The sequence below is a fragment of the Moschus berezovskii genome, chromosome 1 (assembly GCF_049115385.1).
Source record: "Moschus berezovskii isolate FMDL1 chromosome 1, NW_MosBer_1.0, whole genome shotgun sequence".
Classification (NCBI taxonomy): Eukaryota; Metazoa; Chordata; class Mammalia; order Artiodactyla; family Moschidae; genus Moschus; species Moschus berezovskii.
Window position 1 is genome coordinate 101,879,914 of NC_142460.1, and position 23,023 is coordinate 101,902,936.

Consider the following 23,023-nt stretch of genomic DNA (forward strand, 5'->3'; position numbering starts at 1 on the left):
ATCCAACATATCACACAAACTTAATTTAACTAATTCAGCATCTCTCTGTATAGAGAGAGAACAAATACCATATAGTAGCACTTGTATGTAGAATCTAAAAAATAATATTAATGAATTTGTACACAAAACAGAAACAGACTCACAGATGTAGAAAGAAAATTTATGGTTACTAAAGGGGATATGGAGTAGGGGAGGGATAAATTAGAAATTTGGGATTAGCAGATACAAAGTACTATATCCAAAATAAAGAACAAGGTCCTACTGTTTAGCACAGGGGACTATATTTGACAACTTATAATAAACTATAATGGAAAAGAATATGAAAAATATATATAACTGAATCACCTTGATATACACCAGAAAATAACACAGCATTGTAAAACAATAATACTTCAATTAAAAAAAAAATAGAACAAATCTTTTGAGATGTTCCAGGGGCCCTGTGAGAAGTCCTAAAATTAGTTCAAGGTCAAAAAGACTTGATTTAGAATTTAATTTGGGGAAGATTGTCAAAAATATCAAAAGGTTCAGACACCTGACTAAATAAGATCACAAATTGTTAATAAACAATACTAATTTTCTATTTGATAAAGTGACAATAAAGTGTTTTAAAGGCTAATACAGGTGGGTACATAGTTGCTAATAAAACTTTACTCTTTTAATATTGAGAAGATTCAGTTTTCTTAAGTTATCAAAGTCTTGATTAAGATGACAAAGCACAGGAAATTATTTTGACAAAGCATAGAACTTCTGTGTTATAGGCAGATTATTTAATAGGTAAAGAAAAATCTTTTATAACCTCTTCAGAGATAAGTGCAACAGACCAGTAAAACTTTGTCCTTTAAGTAGATGAAAAAGAAAATCAGGTTTTAGTTTTATATAAATATACTATTAATATTAAAGCTTATTTTTAAAAACTGTTTAATTTTACTTTGATGAGAGACAAGGCAAAATTTCCTGTGCTCATGCTCAGTCTCCCTGTCTCTCTGTAGATACAGATATGTCCATAATTTGTCCTCCGTTTCTCTGTTTTCCTTTCTTTCCATTCTGAAATAATCAGCTTTACTTTAGGAAAAATTTACTTTCTTTTCCATTAACAAAAATGTGTATCCGTATCTCATGCCGTTTCTTAGCCAAAAGTACGTCCTATATTCCTTGCATACAGAATTGTTCGCCTTGTTATTTCTAGTAGTTTACATATGCAGTTGACCTTTGAACAACAGGGGTCCGAATCTCATGGGTCTACGTACAATTTTTTTTTCAACAAATGTGTATTACAGTCCTACAAGGACCAATTTGATGAGGTCCTTCCATTGAAGGACCCCCTTACCCCTGTCTCAGTATGTGCATTTTTTTCTCTCTCTTGAGCTGATCAGTTTTCCGGATGAGAAACTGTCCATTCTTTGTGTATTTGAGCAGAGTATTGAGTATGATTAATGCTGACTTCTAGGTTTGGTAGTGAGCTAAAGGCGTGCCTCTGCTCAGTATACAGAATTTCACTATCTTTCTGATTGCCTGTCGGTACTCCCTCCATTAACTATGCCCAAGTTCCTAAGCCTCAAGTCCCTCTGGGTCAGTGTCTTCAGAGAATAAACCTCCATTCTTCACTCTAGAGTGTGTTAAGAGTGGTTACAAGGCTGCATTGGAGTGGAGAAAAGGAACTTTTTATAAAGGCTTTTAGCCAATCCTCCCACTTCAGACTTCCTAATATCCACCTTCAGAGCCACTTATTGCCTACAGTTTTTGAGCCTTTCTGAAACTATACCACATTTTTTTGCCTTGCACCTCAGTTTTCCTTTGCCTAACTTCTATTACAGATCTCTGCTAAGTCAGTTACACATAAGTAATCTATCAGGTTGGAGTTTCCATCCATTCTCTTTACCCCTGTGAACTGATACCTTGTTTCCCCATTTCACCACCATCCAGTGGGATTTCAAGAGGGATCAGAAGGAAATGCATGTGTTCAATCCTCCATGTTTAATTAGGAGCCATTGGCTTATTTTATAGATGGAGATACTGAGGCTCAGGGAGGGATAATGACTTGCAACAGGTCATATCACATAACCAGGCTAAAAATAAAGTCTCATCCTCACATGTATGTTCATTATGAAAGACACAAAAAGGTATGAAAACAGGAGAAGTGCAGATATGCAGTAAAGCGGCTTGAGGATGGGGAGAGTGCTTATAGAATTGACGTTAAGAGGAAATGAAATGAGATGGCTGGAAAAAAAAAAAAAAGAAGTGCTTTCATCCTCGGGTTTTCTGCCATCTTGCAGCTCATTGTCTTCAAATTCCTTCAAGATGTTTATTATCTACAAGAACTCCTCCCTGTGTTTCTGTTGTTTTTGTTGTTCAGTCAATAAATCTTGTCCAACTCTTTTGTGATCCCCATGGACTGTAGCCTACCAGGTTCTTCTGTCTATGGGATTTCCCAGGCCAGAATACTGGAATGGGTTGCCATTTCCTCCTCCAGGAGATCTTCCTGACCCAGAGATGGAGCTCACATCTCCTGTGACTCCTGAGGGAAGCCCTCTCTGTGTTTACCACTCTCTTATTTCAAGCCAGGTTCCTCACTGTTTCTATCCTATACTCCATTCTTTTCCAGAAAGATATAATATTTTTTAAATGTTATTCTACTCAAATTGCCCATATTCTCAAATGTTTGCAATGACTCCCCACTGCCTATGAGGTAAAATCCAAATCCCCTCAGTAACTCAATAACCCAAGTCCCTGACCTGTTTGAGGAGAGGGGTTGATAGGGAAACAGTGGAAGAGATGGGAACAACTTGACAAAAGAAGGATAAGAAGCATTGGTGATAGGGAGGAGAAGTTAAAGATGATTCTCGGGTGATGAACTTGAGTGACTGAGGCAAATTAGAACAAGAAAACCAGAGATGCTGATAAGCTTGATTTTGAAAGTGGGAATGTAGAGATGGCAGTGTGAGAGCCATGTGAAAACGCCTAACACAGGGATGGAAACAGAGAAAGATGTAGCCATGCATCACAAGATCTCAGGATTGGCAAGTTCTTACATGCTTCCAGTCCAAGGCGAGAAAGATTGGTAGCCTCCTTGGGGGTCACCAGACTACTTAAGCCCACCCAAATATCTCCATTCTAAACAATACCTTTTGATTTGATGACTCTTGAGAAAACCTCTATGGGATGGGGTGGGAATATTTGAGTTAGTTTAAGAGGGAGAAAAAAAGAACAAGAGGGCATAGGTATGTCAATATTTCTAATCTATGATCTTTGATGTTGTGTTAAAGCTAAAGCATATCTAAAATATAATTGCCTGATCCCTGCAGTGATGTCAACTTCCTGTTGCTGCTATAACAAATTGCCATGAATTTAGTGTCTTAAAAACAGCATAAATTTACTATCTTATGGTTTTGGAGGTTAAAAGTCTAAAATCAGTCTCACTTAATAAAGTCACATGTCAGCTGAGCTGGCTTCTTCTGGATGCTCCAAAGGAAAATGTATTTCTTTGCCTTTATGAGCTTTTAAAGACTGCATGCACTTCTTGGCTCATGACCTCTTTCTCCACCTTCAGAATACATCACTTCAACCTCTAGTTCTACGGTTACATTTCCTTTTTCTGACTTTGACCGACTTGTGCGTGCGTACTACCTGCTAAGTCACTTCAGTTGTGTCCAACCCTTTGCGACACTGTAGACCACATCTCACCAGACTTCTCTGTCCATGGGATTCTCCAGACAAGAATATTGGAGTGGGTTGCTATGCCCTCCTTCAGGGGATCTTCCTGACAAGAGGAATCGAGCCTGCATCTCTCACGTCTCCTGCATTGGCAGGTGGGTTCTTTACCACCAGTGCCACTGAGGAAGCCCCTTGACCCTCCTGCCTCCCTCCTATTAGGGCCCATGTGATTACATTTGGCCCATCTGGATAATATAGACTAATCTCCTCATCTCAAGATCCTTAAATTTAATCATATCTGAATAGTCCCTTTAGCCATATAAAGTGACATATTACAGGCTCTGGAGATTAGGACATCAACATTTGGAGGGAACCATTATTCAACGTACTATAATAATTTTCTGATGAAACTCAGGACCCTCAGTTTTAGTCAAGATATGGTCTATATATATTGATATCAATGAATGAGTGAATGCACCAGCAAAAATCTTTTAATGATTTAACAAATATTATTGGTTCCATTTTCTGCGAGGTCATTTTTTTTATTTGGAGGATAATTACAATAGTGTGATGATTTCTGCCACACATAAACATGAATCAGCCATAGGTATACACATGTCCCCTCCCTCTTAAAACTCCCTCCCACCTCCCTCCCCCTCCCACCCCTCTAGGTTGCCACAGAGCACCTGGTTTGGGTCCCCTGCAGCATAAGCAGATTCCCACTGACTGTCTGTTTTACAAATGGGAATGTATGTGTTTCAGTACTACTCTCTTAAGTCATCCCACCCTCTCCCTCCCCCACGGTGACCCTAAGTCTGTCCTTTATGTCTGCGTCTCTTTTGCTGCCCTGCAAATAGGATCATCAGTACCATCTTTCTAGATTTCATATGTACTGTATATATGTGTTAATATACAGTATTTGTCTTTCTGACTTACTTCACTCTGTATAATAGGCTCTATATTCATCCACCTCATTAGAACTGATTCAAATGCATTTCTCTCTGTAGCTAATATTCCATTGTGTGTATGTACCACAATTTCTTTATCCATTCATCTGTCAATGGACATCTAGGTTGCTTCCATGTCCTAGCTATTGTTAATAATGCTGCAATGAACATTGGGATACAAGTGTGTTTTTCAATTATGGTTTCCTAAGGGTATGTGCCCAGTAGTGGGATTACTGGGTCATATGATAGCTTTATTCTTAGTTTTCTAAAAGGAATCTCCATAGTGTTCTTTATAGTATCTGAATCAGTTTGCATTCCCTGGGTCATGTTTTAAACTACCTGCAGAGGAGGTCCAGGAACCATTGGTTATTCTTCTAAACTTGACCCTGCATTGGTCCCAGAGCAAATTTTGTCATATTAAAATGGCAGCCAGTTCATTGACCACCATGGAATTAAGACAAGAGAAGACAGCTTTTTTTTCCATCATTCTACTCATAAGTATTTAGACACCAGAAAGGTAAACAGAGCAAAAACACAGACATAGCCCCACCTGAACAGCTGCTCTTGGTTACGGAAATCATTTGAGGGAGGTAATCTGAAAAAGCTGTCTGAAACAGACCCAGTAAATGCGTGCCTCTCCTCCCTGCCCCAGGCAGCTAGACTTCCACATGAAGGTCCTACATGTGGCCATGCGGGCTGTGAGCTTGACTCCATTGGAGGACCTACCCTCCTTGTAGCCTTAGTGTCTGACCCTGAAGTGGCCTTTGGGATTGCCTCCTGTGTGGGCTGTGAGCTTGACGCCTGTGGTGGGGGGCGTGCCCTCCCTTTAGCCTGACTGCCTGACCCTGATGTGGCCGTTGGGATTGCCTCCCATGTGGGCAGTGAGCTTGACCCCTGTGGTGGGGGGCCTGCCCTGCCTTTAGCCTGACTATCTGACCTTGATGTGGCCTTTGGGATTGCCTCCCATGCAGGCAGTGAGCTTAACCCCTGTGGTGGGGGGCCTGCCCTCCCTTTAGCCTGACTGTCTGACCTTGATGTGGCCTTTGGGATTGCCACCTGTGCAGGCTGTGAGCTTGACCCCTGTGGTGGGGGGCCTGCCCTCCCTGTAGCCTGACTGTCTGACCCTGATGTGGCCGTTGGGATTGCCTCCTGTGTGGGCTGTGAGCTTGACCCCTGTGGTGGGGGGCCTGCCCTCCCTTTAGCCTGACTGCCTGACCCTGATGTAGCCGTTGGGATTGCCTCCTGTGTGGGCTGTGAGCTTGACCCCTGTGGTGGGGGGCCTGCCCTCCCTGTAGACTGACTGTCTGACCTTGATGTGGCCTTTGGGATTGCCACCTGTGCGGGCTGTGAGCTTGACGCCTGTGGTGGGGGGCCTGCCCTCCCTTTAGCCTGACTGTCTGACCTTGATGTGGCCTTTGGGATTGCCACCTGTGCGGGCTGTGAGCTTGACGCCTGTGGTAGGGAGCCTGCCCTCCCTTTAGCCTGACTGTCTGACCCTGATGTGGCCCTTGGAATTGCCCCCCGTGCAGGCTGTGAGCTTGACGCCTGTGGTGGGGAGCCTGCCCTCCCTTTAGCCTGACTGTCTGACCCTGATGTGGCCCTTGGGATTGTCCCTCCGGTGGGCTGTGGTTCTCTCACCTTTGTGGCCTGAAGCTTTGCCCCTTGTGTGGCTTGTGCCGCCTGTGTTGACTGCTGGCCTGACATCCTTACAGCCTGAGAGTACATCATCCGGGCGGCCTGTGGTCCTCTCCCTGGTGTAGACTGTGAATACACACACCCTGTAGGTAGTGGGCCTACCGCTTGAATGGGCCGTGGATCGGTCCACCCTGGGGGAAGTGATCTTGCTACTCGGACGGGCTGTGGGCCTGCTGCCCGTGCAGCCTGTTGATCTGCCCCTGGTGTGAACAGCTGGCCCATCTCCCATTTAGTCTGAGGGCCTTTCCCAGGCACTTGGATCCCAGTAGTGACATGGCTGGGCCCTGAGCCTATATGGGCACCAGAATACCTACTCCCTGCTGCTGAGTGGTTCCTAGACTGGTTTTGGCCACACTTGTCACCATTGTGAGGAGAGGAACTCCCAGTCTCCATGTAGGAGAGAGAGGATCTTTCTGGCCCTGTCGTGCAGTTTTCTAAGTTCCGTCCACAGTAGCGCAGAATGCATGCTTCACAATTGGCCTTGTCATGGGACCCAACCAAAGGTACTTCCAGGGTCACGGGTATCTCCGAAACCTTCCTGACACCATTTCTGTAGAATTTCTCCAGAATACGCTGCACCAGGTTTTTCAGAATCCTCTTGCTGCTTTCTGGGGAGAAATCAGGCTTCTCGAACTGAGACCCGGAGCACTTCTTGCACCTCTGTCCAAAGATCCGCATGAGCACCTTGCCGGGGGATTTCTGGTTCTCCAGGTACATGTGACATAGTATCTGCACTTGGGCGGAAGCCCACCTTCGACAGCACGAGGAACACAGGAACCTGCAGGCAGACAGAAGATCGTTGCAGCCTCAGCTACTGCTGAGCTGAGGGAGATGGGCCTGGCCTGGTCTCTGAGGACCCTCTCAACTTGAAAAAGTGCATGTGATATTGACAATCTGACAAGAATGAGAGGGACTGTGTTTCTAGTAAAGCCTCTTCCTGTGGCCCACTGAATTCCCACCCAGATGTGCTCCCAAGTCTGTCTCTTTGCCAGTAAAACATCTCTGAATGTCTCAGAGGGAAAAACATTTCTGCCATTTGCCAGTGAAATTTGGTCTTCACAAGGTCACAGAGAACTCATAGAGTACCTATTCTGAAGCAATGTTTACAGTATTATCCCAAAGCATCCCTCTTAGGTAGGCATTACTGATCCCAATATCCAGATAAGGAAACTGAATCATAAAATGATACACGACTTGCCTAAGGAACTCGCAAAGTTAAATGGTAGAACCATGTTTCCAATCCCAAGCCACTATCTATCTGCTATACCACATCGCCTCTACTGAGCAATGGGGTTTGTTTTGTCCCTCACTTAGGACCTGGAACCACAATACTTGAGTTGGAGACTCAAGTCAGTAATTTACATTGTTGTTGTTATTTAGTTGCTAAGTCATGTCTTACTTTTGCAAGCCCATGGACTGTAACCCACCAGGCTCCTCTGTCCATGGGATTTCCCAGGCAAGAATACTAGAGTGGGTTGCCATTTCCTTCTCCAGGGGATCTTCACAACCCAAGAGTCAAACCTGTGCCTCCTGCTTGGCAGGAGCTTCTTTACCACTGAGCCATCTGGGAAGCCCATAGTTTATATTAGGGGAACTTTTTTAAAAAGCACTTCTCTAAGCCTCATTTTTTGCATTCATAAAGGGAAAAATATTCAAGAGTTAGAGTGTCATGAGGTTAAATGAGAATATGTGAAAGCATTTTGTAAACTACAAAGTGTTTTTCAAAAACTGGTTAATATTTTTCTAAAACTATGTTGGTAGGTTGCTTTTTCCATCTTGGAATAACTATCAGGTCAAGTCATCTGAACAAGAGAAGCACCTGTTCATTTGGGAGAGTGCCAAACTGATTAAAGACATCATGAGTCCCTCAAAGAGCTCTGGCTGGTGAAAGAGATACTCTTACCTGGTACACTGGGTTCCAAGCAGAGCAGAATAACTGCCACATGGGCTCTAGCCAATGGCTTGAAAACTGTGTTCTGTAGAGCCCCAGGAGGCTTTACATAACAATAGTCTCTGCAGCTAAAAATAATTATATATAAGTATATATGTGTTCTGTAATATGTAATATATGAACAAGTTATTTATAAATGTTACCAACATATATAGAGAGACTCAAGTCAATAGTTTATATTGTATATATATATATATATATAGAGAGAGAGAGAATTATTCATTGTCTTATGAGAATGGAGAAGAAGGAACAACTTATTCTGCCTAGGAATTCCAGGGCACTTGAGTTATTCCTTGAGGAATAAATAGGGAGGTAGGAAGGAAAGGGCCTGCTGAATAGGCAGAACATCATGGACAAGGGTATAGAAGTCTTGAAATGTGTGTCATGGCTAATAACCCATAAAGAAGGGAAGAGAGGACATCTGAGGTGAGATAGGAGCAGGCCAGGAAGAAATATAACAGTTGAAGTGAAGGTCCCAGCGCGCCATATAAAAAAGTAGACTTGACTGTCCAAGTCAGCATTTCTCACCCTCCTGCATGGGCAAGGAAGCTGATTTCTGCAACTGAAGTCTCCCTGGAAGTTGAAGAGGGAGACAGTCAATGGGAGGGACAGTGTTTAGGGACATTAAGAACCAGGTTCTAATTTCTTGCAGCACCAATCCCTCTTCAGGTCTTCATTAAAGTAATATTCAAAGCCACTGTCTGGCCTTAGTCAGTTCTTGGGGCTATAAAGGAAAGCCCCAGTCCTGGGCTGGTACTGACCAGAACTAGGCTTGTAGGGCTGCGGCAGGCTGTGGAAACCCAGTCCGGAATGAGGCGGGAAGTAAGATAGCAGAAGTCTCTGTATAGTGGCAGTCTGGAATAAATGGTGGTGAGAGGATAGGGGACAGATTTATTTCATCCCCTGGGGATTTCCAGAGATCTTTTCCTAGTAAAAGAAGAAATTTCCTACCATTAAGCCAAAATAGAGGCTTAGAACCATGTCATTTCCATACTGAAGAGCACTGTAACTGCAAAAGGATGAACAGCCTGGTGACACATATTCTTTTTAACAAGCTCTCAAAAGAAGTCATCAGTGCCAAGCTGAGCCTCTTGGACCAGAAAGGCCCACAGCCAGACAGACTCACATACCTGCCAAATCCTTTCTGCTGGTATTGCCTCCACCCCTGGGCCACACAGTCTGGTCGAAGGTTTCCATCCATCTTCAGGGTCCATCTGGCCCGGGGTTTCTCCTGACAGATCAGTTCTTGAAATGTCTGCTCCCATTCCCTGATATCCAAAGCTATTCTCTTGCTCTGAGGCTTGGCATCCATGTTGACAGTAACTTTCAGTTTCCAGCAAGAAGGACAAACAGTTTCAGTTTCTCTGAACACACGTCAGCTGTTTGGTTTTTTTTTTTTTTTTTTTTTTTACTTTCATTTCAGGCTGTCTGAGTACACAGAGCAAGTTTTTGTTCTGAGGACGGGGGCAGCAGGGATTAGCTAGTTTGTGAACAGGTCTTGCTAAGGGACGTCTGAGTACAAAACTCTGGTCTGGATTCTGGAGGTACCTATTAGTTAGTTTTTATTTTTTTCTTGTTTTTACACTAGGCAAAGCACTATGCTCAGGCTTCTCTGGTAGCTCAGCTGGTAAATAATTCACCTGCAGTGCAGGAGACCCTAGCTCGATTCCTGGATCAGGAAGATCCCATGGCAATCCACTTCAGTATTCTTGCCTGGAGAATCCCCATGGACAAAGGAACCTGGCGTGCTATAGTTCATGGGGTCACAAAGAGTCAGACACAACTGAGTGGCTAAGCACACACACACACAAAGCAATATGCTCAGCACTGGTTCAAGCAACATCAACTAAGAAGCAGTTCCTACCCCCATGGGTGCTCACATCCTTGTGCAGACACTAGAGAGTAGGGGTCGATGTAGGCGAGCATGTGTCTAAGGTGTCTCTCACGTACCTGACAAGTCCTCACCGTAGTCTCTTAAAGGGGGTGGATTATTCCTGGTATCTTTCAGGTGAGTGGCACAGAGAGCCGGGTTTGGGGGGTTACCTTGTTCAAAACCACCCAGCTAGTAAGCAGTATAAGTGCGACTTGAATTCATTCTTGTGTAACTCTTAACCTGCAATGTCTCCAGCCACCTCCTTCCGCAAGGAGAGCTCAGGATGGTGTTTTGGATTCCAGGTTGGCATTCTGGAACCAGCGGGAAGAACCATCTTGAGACCCTGACCTAGTGATTTGGTCTAGTGAGATTTCCTGGGTCATGAGACAGGACTGTAGGACAAATAAAAGGATTTCTTAGCTCCTCCTTTCATCGTGTAAATTATCATGCAAAGCAATACACAAGCAGGAGTGGGAGCCATCTTTGGATGTCATGATAGAGTTCCCATTCCTGGGGTGCAGTATTGGAAATAGATGACCTGTAAAGTCAAAGTCACTTCTGGGTTTCCCTAGTGGTTCTGTGGTAAAGAATCTGCCTGCTAATGCAGGAGACATGGGTTTGATTCCTGGGTTGGGAAGATCCTCTGGAGAAGGAGATGGCAACCCACTTCAGTATTCTTGCCTGGGAAAACCCTTGGACAGAGGAGCCTGGCAGTCTACAGTCTATGCGGCCGCAAAGAGTCAGAAACGAGTTAGCAACTAAACAAAAACAACAAAGTCACTTCTAACTCAAAACAGTCCGAGATCCCAGAAAGTAAACTCGGTCCCTCTGATGTTGCAATTCAAATGAGGGAGATAAGATAAGCAGGATGCTTGTGTCCTTGGAAATCCCACTACAATCCTTGGAAGTCCCAGATAGGATCACCCTAAGTCTTCTCAGGCTTTCTAGATTTTAACGTGCTCTGTTTGGGAGGCAGAAACCTCTTCCCCTATCCTACCTTCCCAGGATATTCTGTTCTATACAAACTCTCCCACTTTTATAACTTTATACATTGAGAGTGCTTATGTCTGCAGAAACAATATAGGATACTCTTGTTTGCACAGATAGTTGTAGGAACTTCAGGTTAAACCCATAGAGTATTAGAATTGGAAATCTCTTAGGAATCAACTTGTCCTCTTTTCCTTCTGATTATTATACATAAAAAAACAGAGACCAGAGACATAGGACTTCCCTAGTGGTCGGTGGTTAGGAATCCACCTGCCAATGCAAGGGACTTGGGTTCAATCTCTGGTCCAGGAAGATTCCACATGCTACAGGACAACTAAGCCCACACTCTAGAGCCTGTGAGTCACAACTACTGAGCCCACGGGCTGCAGCTACTGAGACCCAGCACAGCCAAAAATGAATGAATAAGTAGATGAATAAAAACCAAAAACAGAGACACAAAGGAAAGAACCCTCCTGCCCAAGGTTATGCAGAAAATTATTACCAGTAGAGGGCCAGAACACAGACATCCCATTTTCCAGCTCTGAACTCTGCTCCCTTGCCCAACCATGCCCAGGCCCTTTCCCCATTCTTCCTCTTCTACTTTCTGAGCCCGAGTCCACTCTTTTTGTCCTGTACCTTCAGAGCATCCCTGTCTCCTGACTCCTCAAATGGTCCTTTCCCCCCAGATGTTGTCTTGACTGGTCCATTGCACTCCCTGCCATTTCCCTTGGCCTCTGATTGATGTGTTTCCTTTGATATACGCAGCTGCTCCAGGCCAGCCTGGTCCAAGAACAGGAGCATGGGGAGGCCATGGGGTATGAATTGAGACTAGAGAACTGGAGGAAGCCCATTATTTTCCTCATCACCGTGAAGTGAAAATAAAGAAGAAAGAGAAAGAAATCACAGCCTTTTTAAAACCCCATGGATCCACTGTAAACCATTTGTTTCTTTGTGCCAAGACATCGTGACTTCAGGATAATCAAATCATGGAACTTATAGTCTGCTTAAAACACAACATTCAGAAAACTAAGATCATGACATCTGCTTCCATCACTTCATGGCAAATAGATGGAGAAACAATGAAAACAGTGATAGATTTTATTTTTGTTGGGGGGGGGCTACAAAGTCACTACAGATGGTGACTACAGCCACAAAATTAAGACGCTTGCTCGTTGGAAGAAAAGTTATGACCAACCTAGACAGCATATTCAGAAGCAGAGCCATTCCTTTGCCAACAAAGGTCCATCTAGTCAAAGTTTTGGTTTTTCCAGGAGTCATGTATGGATATGAGAGTTGGACTGTAAAGAAAGCTGAGCACTGAAGAATTGATGCTTTTGAACTGTGGTGTTGGAGAAGACTCTTGAGAGTCCCTTGGACTGCAAGGAGATCCAACCAGTCCATTCTGAAGGAAATCAGTCCTGAATATTCTTTGGAAGGACTGATGTTGAAGCTGAAACTCTGATACTTTGTCCACCTGATGCGAAGAACTGACTCATTTGAAAAGACCCTGATGCTGGGAAAGATTGAGGGCAGGAAGAGAAGGGGATGTCAGAAGATGAGATGGTTGGATGGCATCACTGATGCCACTGAACATGAGTTTGAGTAAACTCCGGGAGTTTGTGATGGACAGAGAGGCCTAGCGTGTTGCAATCCATAGAGTCACAAAGAGTCAGACATGACTGAGTGACTGAACTGAACTGATGGTTGGAAGAAACCTCAGATATCATCTGTGACCTTCCCACCCATGTTATTAAGAGACAAGATATTGAAACAACTTACCAATCTCACACAGGGTGATAGTGGTGAATTGAATGTTTTCGTCAACTGTTGGTGCCTTATCATAGACTGGCTAAAAAGTTTCTGAGAGACAGTCAGAAAAGAGGAAGGATCCCCAAAGAACACAAAGCACAGGTCAGTTTTGAAAAAGGAAAATTTAGATACTCAGCAGTTTGGAGCTGAAATGAATCTTCAGTTCAGTTCAGTTCAGTCTCTCAGTCGTGTCCAACTCTTTGCGACCCCATGAATCACAGCACGCCAGGCCTCCCTGTCCATCGCCAACCCCCGGAGGGTCATCTAATCCTTAGATGGCACATGATGTCACTGCCCTATTCTTATTCAAGACAGACATTGCTTATCAATGATTGCACCCTTCTCTTGTGTCTGGGCATAACTTCAAAAACTGTTTCATCAGTGATTTAGGCAGTCATTGCCAACTGAATATAGATGACATTTGTTTTTTGGCCATTTCTGCAATAGTCCAGCTTCCTCATTTAACAAGTGGCAGAAGCTGAGGCCAAGATAGATTTGATTAAACTAGGACTAAAATACAGTTTTCATAATCTTAGGCATGTATCCATTTTCAGAATATCACATAACCTATCACAAAGTCTAGCACAAAGTTTGACACAAAGAGATGTGTTCATTTTGGGGATATTTTAAGTGGAGCAAAAAAGAATATTATTGATAGGGATTGAGGGGGCGGGGCTGAAAGAGGAGAGGGATACCATACCTATCGATGGTAGTAATCCATTTGATGTTGTTGTCGTTCAGTCATCCAGTTGTGTCCAACTCTTTATGATCCCATGGGTTGCAGTATGCCAGGCCTCCCTGTCCCTTACCATCTCCCAAAGCTGGCCCAAGTTTATGTCCACTACATCAATAATGCCATCCAGCCATCTCATCCTCTGATGCCCTCTTCTCCTTTCTGCCCTCAATTTTTTCCAGCATCACTGACTTTTTCAATGAGTCGGCTGTTTGCATCAGGTGACCAAATTAATGGGGCTTCAGCTTTAGCATCAGTCCCTCCAATGAATATTCGGGGTTGATTTCTTTTAATCAACTGGTTTGATTCCTTTAATCAACTGGTTTTATCTCCTTGCTGTCCAAGGGACTCTCAGGAGTCTTCTCCAGCACCACAGTTTGAAGGCATCAATTCTTTGGTGTTCTGCCTTCTTTATGGTCCAGCTTTCACAACCGTATATGACCACTGGGAAGACTGTAGCCTTGACTACTTGGACCTTTGTCAGCAAAGTGATATCTCTGCTTTACAACACACTTCTAGGTTTGTCATCACTTTCCTGCCAAGAAGCAATTATCTTCTGATTTCATGGCTGCAGTCACTACCTATAGCAATTTTAGAGCCCTAGAAGAGGAAAATTGTCACTGCTTCCACATTTTCCCCTTCTATTTGCCATGAATTAATGGGACCAGGTAACTTGATCTTATTATTTTTTTTTTTAGTATTTAGTTTTAAGTCGGCTTTTTCATTCTCTTCCTTCACCCTCATCAAGAGGTTATTTCCTCTTAGCTTTCTGCCATTAAAGTCGTATCATCCACATATCTGAGCTTGTTGCTGTTTCTCCCGCCTATCTTGATTCCAGCTTGTAACCCCATCTAGCCCAGCATTTCTCATGATGTGCTCAGCGTATTAGTTAAATAAACAGGGTGACAACAGACTACCCTGTCGCACTCCTTTCTCAACCCCAAACTAATCAATTGCTCCATACAGGGTTCTAACTGTTGCTCTTGACCTGCATACAGATTTCTCAGGAGGCAGGTAAGATGGTCTGATATTCCCATCTCTTTAAGAACTTTCCACAATTTCCTATGATCCACACAGCCAAAGGCTTTAGTGTAGTCGGTGAAACAGAGGTAGATACTTTATTTTAATAATTACTCTAGCTTGGAAATAGATGGAGATGGAAGGATTGACTTGGTTAAAGGAGAGAAGCAAGAAACTAGAAATGTAGTCCTTAATGTAGAGATTATTTTACATTTTAAACATCTCTTTCCAGAGAAAACGCTGATTCAAAAATATATACACACCCCAACGTTTATAGCAGCACTTTTTTACCTGGAAGCAACTTAAATATCCATGGAAAGATGAATGCATAAAGCAGATGTGATGTGTATACACAATGGAATATTAGCCATAAAAAGAGTGAAATAATGCCATTTGTAGGAACAGCAATGAACCTAGCGATTATGAGATTAGGTGAAGTAAGTCTGAAAGAGAAAGACAAATATGGTATGATTTCACTTATTTGTGGAATCTAAAAAAAAAAGATACAAGTGAACTTATTTATAAATCATAAACAGACACACAGGCATAGATAAACTTATGGTTACCAAAGGGAAAGGGAGAGAAGGGATAAATTAAGAGTTTGGGATTAACATCTACACACTACTAAAAAATAAACAAGGACCTACTGTGTCACATAGGGAACTATATTCAGTATTTTGTAATAACCTTTAAAAGTCTCTTTGATTAGTTAGCGTAAACACTATAGGTATATGGAACATAAATACAGAAAGATTTAAGGTAATCAATCTGGGGAATAGTGAGGCTGAATGATCCCTAACCTAAGTCCGTTTCTCCTGCCTCAGTGTTTCAGAGCACAGAAAGGTGAATTCTGGACGAGGAGTCCCTGATGTGCTGGTGATGCCAGACAAATATCTTCATCTCTCGGACCCTAGGATGATTGTTCACAAAGTGACAGAGTCAGGACTCAGATTTCTCTGATGCCGCACAAAGTCTCATGAAAGAAGGGGCTTGCCTGAAGAAAAAATGAGTTGCTCGTGGTAGAAGGACAGGCAGAAGGTATAGGGAGCCATCTGGGGGAATCTGAGTGGGGATCTTCCTGCTGCTCCTCTGAGGGTGGCTCTCTCTGAGCTGGGGCTCCTGGGAATGTCCCGGGAAAGACTGCCGCTCCGGTAAGGATGTGCATGCGTGCTAAGTCATTTCAGTTATGTCTGACTCTTTGTGACCCCATTACCTTGAATACAATGGGATGGGATGGTTTTACTCATCATGGCCCTTGCACTGCACGTATGGATAGTGACAAACACAACAGGGAACCAGCAAAGTCAAGAAAAAGCAGAATTAGACAGTTGTCTTGAAGAGATCAAATCATACATTTATCAAATATCTAGCACCTACTGGTTCTTAACCTCAGGCAGGGCATAGCCCAGCAGGAAAGACAAGTTTGTAAAAGAGCATCTAGCTTTCCTTTGCCCTGTCTCACTTTTCTCAGTTTATCCTTTTAGTTAAGAGCACAGATCTGAAGCCAGCCCTCCCAGTTTGAGTGCTAGTTTCACCATCCACACCTTGGTGGTCTGGGCATGCATGCTAAGTAGCTTCAGCTAGGTCTGACTCTTTGTGGCCCTATGGACTGGAGCCCACCAGGCTCCTCTGTCCATGAGATTCTCCAGGCAAGTATACCGGAGTGGATTGCCATGCCCTTTTCCAGGGGATCTTCCCCACTCGGGGATTGAACCCATGTCTCCTGCATCTCCTGCATCGGCAGGTGTGTTCTTTACCATGAGTGCCACCTGGGAAGCCCAGTCTCTTTAACTTCTCTGTGACTCAGTTTCTCCATCAAAAATGTAGGGACAGTAATACTACCTACCTAACAGGTCTGTTGTGAAGATTGAATGAGGTTTAAAAAATAGTTTTGACACCCATTAGGAGACTGACACACATACACTACAATGTATAAAATAGATAACTAATGAGAAGCTACTGTACAACACAGGGAACTCTGCTCGGTCGGTGCTCTATGGTGACCTAAATCAGAAGAAAATCCAAAAAGAGGGGATATATGTATATGTGTAGCTGGTTCACTTTGCTATACAGCAGAAATTAATACAACATTGTAAAGCAACTGTGCTCCAATAAAGTTTTTTAAACAGTTATTGGCACTTAGTAAACAAATAGAAGTCTTTTCTAGTTTTCTATTGTTGCTATGTTGCATGTTTCTTTGTAAGTTACCATAAAGTCTTTGGTCTATCTATCTATAGGGGTACAGGGTGAAAAAATCTACAAAAAGTGTGTATATAAGGACTCTGAGGGCACAGGAGTCACTTTGGAACCCAGTCTGGGCAGAGATACATAGTCCTATCACATCTTCTTATCTACTCTCAAACCCGCCCTGTACCGTGGACCCCCCAGGAGGAGGCCAGGGCTACCTCAGGATTCATGTCCAGCCCCTGTCTGGATCGTCAACTCTTTTGTAAAAGGTGAAATAAGAGTTGTGAAAGGAGCAGGAAGCCCAGAGCCTGCTGCTGCTCAGGCCCAGGGCTAAGCCTCCTGAGAACACCATTCCAGACAGCAAAAATCACACTCAGAATATAATAGAGAAAAGTTTTTAGATAGAACCAGAAGCGATATATAAAATCAAAAGAACTGAAACAAAAACAAATTTTCAGAGGCAGTTTGTTTCACGTTTTCTGTGAAAACGTGTTTGGTGTCAGGCCTTGCACAGTCCATCTAGGAAGCTAGGGCTTGCCTTGATAAAAAAGCATTTGGGTATTTTAGGGTAGAAAGACCTATGAGCTTGAAGAGAGCTGACCCCGGACAGGACGGTGGCCAACTCCAGGCTGCTTAACCTACAAACAGAGCTCTGGACTCCCCTTCTTGACAACCACCGTCTCTTCTTCAGCACAGGTGGTTTTAGAACCAGAGTCATCTGGGCCCTGTTCCAAAGCTGTGGTGAAGCTGTGTTAGAGCATAGTCTCCAGGCTCCACTTCGTGGCCACCACAGGCCAAGCCAGGAAGCCAGCAGGTGGAAGCTACACCCACTCGTGGGCGTTTCTTTCATACCCGACTCACATGACACAGTTCCTCACTCCTGCCCCAGGCATCACCCCTCATGTTAAGTACCAGCACCAAAGTCTCACCTCAGGCTGTGCTTCCAGAAGAACCCCAACCAAGGCAAAGAGCAACTTAATGTTCCTTCACTTCCTGCCCATGTGTGAAAAGGCAGTTTCCAGCCTGACTGTGGAAGGAGTTTAGAAGTCACCACTCCCATCCCTACAACAAGAAAAAAGCTGAACAAACAACATCAACAACTTTTCTTAGATTCACGAGAGCAAACCGCTTCCCAGAAAACTGGGAAGCTGTGATACAGAGGATCACAGCTTTTTGCTGTCAAATGCTCGGAGGCAGAAGCCACCACCAGAAATAGTAGCAGCAGGAACTGGAGCCTTAGTAGCCAAGAATGGGAATTGAAAAAATCCAGGGGGGCCAGGCTTAAAGTTTGGGAGTGTTCCCAGCCTTTTGTGAGTTTTCTCTCCAAGAAAAACTCACCAGGAAGATGGAAAAGTCTTCCTGTGCTTCTGCCAGGGAAGGAGAAAAAAAAGCATTTTTCAAAACACCTAGAACTCTCTGTTCTTTAAGTCTGCCTTTAAGGAAAACTGTTTCACTGGAGCATGACACATTTGCATTTTACAAAAGCCAAGCTGACCTGGGGGACAAGAACTATCCAAATGCCAGTCCTTCCATCCTTCACTGTGGGGGATGAGATGATTCCTCTCCTTTTCTGCTCAGTAATGAGTACAAAGCCCACCAAACCTTCAGTGCCGAGGATGCTGAGCCTGGCATACACGTAGGGTGACACTACCTCTGTGCTGCTCTCCAGGAGAGGAGCCAGGTCCCACACAGGCCAAACTAATTCTCTACTCATCTCATAATACCTGGGGGAGGAATAAAGCATTCAGCTATCAAGATTTCTAAACATACAACTAGAAACATTAAACCACTAAGCCACAGAAGAGATTTTAAAGGGCCTCTCAGGCCTATTCTTTACTTCCTTGCTTTGTAATGGCTAACATTTGAATTACGAGTAAAAATTCAGATACTATTTCTAGACTGACTCAGGGTGAAAGGCGTTAGACTTAAAATTAGAAGACAAAGGTATGGATTCCACCTCTAATACTTATTGAGTTACTAAAGATCGTTGAACTTTAATGTCTTCATCTACCAAATGGAAATAATAATATCCATTTCATTAGGTTTAATGGTATATGTACTAATATGTTTTAGATGTGAACCATAACTACAAAATATCAGATAGTATTAAAAAAAGAAAAAGAAACTATATAGAGGCTTGAAATAGTAGCTCTTGGATGGAATAGAACCTTTGAACTGGATATATAAAGGGTAAAAAAGAGATAAGGACCTTTATATGTAAAGGAGAGAGATATCTAAGACCAAGAACCTAGAAAATATCTGTATGTTGTGGAGAAGAAAAGCAGAAGATAAAATGAACAACTAAATTTTAGAGCACTTTATCTTAGATATGTTTACCACCATATTGTTGTTGTTCTAACAATAGCCCAATGGCTTATGACTCTTAAAGGAATGTTTCAGAACAGATATGTATAACGGAGCTTTGTAAAATCTGGAGGTCCAGGCCAACCTCTGGAAATTCTGATTCTGCATGTCTGGGGATGGAGAGGTCATGTATTTTTTTAAAATTTCCAAGAATGATACCAAAATACACTCCTGCATAAAAATCAGTATAAATTAAAAGTCTGAGACTCAGGAAGCTTAAGCAAATCCTAAGATCTAACATACTGCTGTTGTTTAGTCGCTAACTCATGTCTGACTCCTTTCTGACCCCCATAAACTATAGCCCGTCAGGCTCCTCTGTCCATGGAATTTCCCAGGCAGGAAACTCTAGTGTGTTGCCGTTTTCTCCTCCAGGGGATCTTCCCCACCCAGGGATCGAACCCGCATCTCCCATGTTGCAGGTGGATTCTTTACTGCTGAGCCAAGATCTAACACACAAGTGGCAGAAACAGGAAGTGAATCAAGGTGCTTTAAATCCCACTTGTGTACTTTTTTTCCACTGTGTTGTTCTGGAAAGCAAGGTCAGCCTTCATTAGTTATTATGGCTGAGCTGACCCGGCACCAGAAAGCTGCTCGCTCTCTGATGGATGGAGGCCAAGAGACAGCCACAGTCCTAATGTACGAATTTAATTAACGGCAGCACACGCTGGAATCCAGGGAGAGTAGCTACAAAAATGAAGGCAGATCACCCAGGACCACAGCAACAAGAAGCAGGAGGCGCCACGCAGTCTGCTACTGTTCACACTAATAAGCCGAACTGGCTTTTCACCTCTGCAGCTTTGGTCTGGCCATGAAAGTATAGCTCCGGCCTCAGTGAAAGCCCCAGGGGCCTCTCCTGACGTCAGTGAGAATTTTCAACACATGCAAAGAGCAGCCAGGACCCCAGGCCAGGAGTAGGAAACAAGCAGACTCAAAGCCACAGACTCATCCAGGGGTGGTTTTGTGAGTTCATGAAAGGACTCCTGATCGTGACCTCAATGTAGGTATTTTGCAAAGATTCGGCATTGCCACCCTACAGGATAGTTCATGAGATTCATGCTGGAGTAATTTTACAATATAACCTAGGGTCTTCCACTGAAGTTATTGATTTCACTGGAGTTCATTGTGACAGGCTGTTTTGTGTATCTGTCCTTGGGGTACTCTTCATTCTCAGCTACAAGACTGAAGATCAGGTTTTCCATTGTTGTTGTGGAAGAAGAGGTCAAAGCTATAGCTCTCCTTGCGAACTCTTCAGAGATTATTTTTTCCATTTCATTTTTTTAAAATCCAGATACATTATAACCCTGAATCAATGAGGAGGAGTCTGTCTGGCCCTGCGATCACTTTTAATTACAAGGTATCAGTTGCAGGTGTCAGGTCTGAAGAGAGAGATCAGTGAGGGCAGCTACTTCAGAACAAAACCCGCCCTGTACATGACCCGCTCCAGAGATGGAGAGGCTGGGAGATTATAGGTGATGAATGCTGCTTGAGGCATCAGCACTGTTGCACTATTTTCTCTCCCTGCCCTTCCCTTAGAGTCCCACGATTTATAATGCTCTGTCATGTCCAATTTTGGTCACGGCCTGATGATTGTCATAAGGCTGTAAACACTGAAGTTTTACTTTCTTGTGTGTTTTCTCACACTTTGTATTTGTTATAATCCATGTCACCCAATAATAAATTGACTTTTTAATCTATTTTTTTGTTCTTCTTCAGCTCCTGAGGTTTGGGAAATGAATATTCAGAGTACTGATATGTGGAACTGAGCTGAAAACTTATTCTGGCATAGATATTTAGAGAGAAGAAAATGAGATATTATTCCAGGGAATTTGATAAACATCAGTTCAGTTCAGTTGGAATACTGACATTTCTCCTGGTAATCTTGATACCAGCTTGTGCTTCATCCAGTCCAGAGTTTCTCATGATGCACTCCATATATAAGCTAAATAAGCAGGGTGACAATATACAGCCTGATGTACTCCTTTCTCTATTTGGAATCAGTCTGTTGTTCCATGTCCAGTTCTAAATGTTGCTTCCTGACCTGGATCAAGTTAGGAGTTAGAGGATCTGGATTTGAATCCAGGCTGTGCCACTAGCTGATTGCCATGATCTGGACATATTGCCTCAACTCCCTGCCTCAGCTTCCCCTTCTGCATAATGCAACATTGGACTAGATGGTCTCCAAGTTCAGTCCAGATCTGGCATTCTGTAGATAGATCAATTCTCTGTATCTACATTAAGGGATGTAAAAGCATACTCCAGTGTCCCGAGTTAGTTCTGTTGTCCCAAGTGTACAGTAGAGTAGTGTCTTGAGTGCCATCCTTCAGAAGTGCCATCTCCTGGCGGGCTTTTCCTTCAGAGAAACTGGGGTACTCCCAGTTAGCTAAGGAGGAGATCTGGAATATACATGCTGAAAAAGAAAAAAGCTGGTGCACAGGGTTAAGTCAGTGTCTGAGAAGAGGTAAGAATGGCAAAGTAAATGGGACTATTTACCTTGAGGAAGGGAAAATACACTAGACAGATGGTACCTGGAATGACCAAAAATTATACAGGGGCAAGAGAAAGCAACCTTCAAGTCACTGAGCACATCATGGACCATATTCATTTGTAGCCTTCTGAAATATTTCCATTCTTCTCTGCACAATTTCCTGAAGTACAAGTGCTAGAGAGATTTGAAGTGTAACAAGTATTATTGAATCTGGATTTATGGATGAAATCCAATTGAGAACCAAAAACAAAACAAGACATTACTTGGAATCTGAACATATCCTGAGAGGAATGGTATACTTTTCCTCTGCCAAGACGAATCAGCTTCAATGAGGAAATTCCATCTTAAGTTCCTGACCCCATTCATTTTCAATCACCTTCACCTCTATTTATTTAATTCACCCAATCCCATGGCCATGTTACTTGACCTTGTCATGTTCTAGATTATCAATCTGCTTCCTTCTCTTCCACTCTACTATAGCTATTGCAAACTGTGTCCACTCTCCACAAAACTCTAACCCTGCTGTTTTACTGGCTTACCCTCAGGAGATCTACCTTATCCATTGGGAAAGTTGAAATCTTCAAATGAAAATATCCTCAACTTTCTGCCACCAAGGGTATAAACTCTATTTTATCTGCATCCATCTTTTGTCCTTCTCTACTGCTTTGATAGCAAGATGTCCTTCAACCTAAACTAAGCAATGACATTTTAATTTCCTATTCTTTATGTTAACCTTTTTGTCTACCAACCCCTTCATTCAGCTTTTAAAGTGTTGAAGTCTTTTTTTTCCCTCAAAAAGCCCCCAATCTGAGCTCCACATTCTCTTCCAGCTGCCAGTGAGCTCTCTCCCTTCACCATACCCAAGTCATTTACACTCACTGCCTCCGCGTCCTTACCTCCCACTGACTCTTCACCACTCCAGACTTGTCTGTTCCCCACACACCACTGAAACCAGTCTAACTCTTGTCTCCCTCAAACTACTATTGCTAAATTCATTGGGCAATCTTAGTCTTTATATTATTTGATCTCTGTGCAAAATTTTATACTCTTGGCCGCCTTGAAACAACATTCCTTTGACTTCTGTGATACCATACCATCCTGCTTTGTGGTGTTTTGTCTTTCTCCTCAACTTTCTGGCTACTCTCTGAGTTTCTTTGCGATTTTTTTTTTTTTTTTTTCTGTGCCTGTTAGTGCCCCTCAGAGTTCTTCCTTCTCATCTCATCTCATTTGGTCATCCTGGGAATTCTCTATATCCCCTGATGACCGTCTACAGTTCCAGTCTCTCCCAAGTTTATAACTTTATCTTCTATTATCACCT

The 23,023-nt window shown here is 43.1% G+C and overlaps 1 protein-coding gene across 1 annotated transcript; it reads right to left on the reverse strand.

Annotated features, from left to right (window-relative positions):
- Window positions 1–4,315: 4,315 nt before the first annotated feature.
- RTP4 (receptor transporter protein 4) lies at window positions 4,316–9,601 on the reverse strand. Its single transcript, XM_055419787.2, has 2 exons — window positions 9,378–9,601; window positions 4,316–7,074 (listed from the first exon to the last, which is right to left on the reverse strand). Exons 1-2 carry the CDS (start codon window positions 9,557–9,559, stop codon window positions 5,094–5,096), a joined length of 2,163 nt encoding a protein of 720 aa, XP_055275762.2. The 5' UTR covers window positions 9,560–9,601; the 3' UTR covers window positions 4,316–5,093.
- Window positions 9,602–23,023: the final 13,422 nt, after the last annotated feature.

Bases quoted from the DNA above. Each gene is read 5' to 3' on its own strand.
- RTP4 (XM_055419787.2), bottom strand. From the start codon at position 9,559: ATGGATGCCAAGCCTCAGAGCAAGAGAATAGCTTTGGATATCAGGGAA. The intron at 7,075-9,377 runs GTATGTGAGTCT...GTCTGCCTGCAG, and splicing joins CAGCAGAAAGGATTTGGCAG to GTTCCTGTGTTCCTCGTGCT.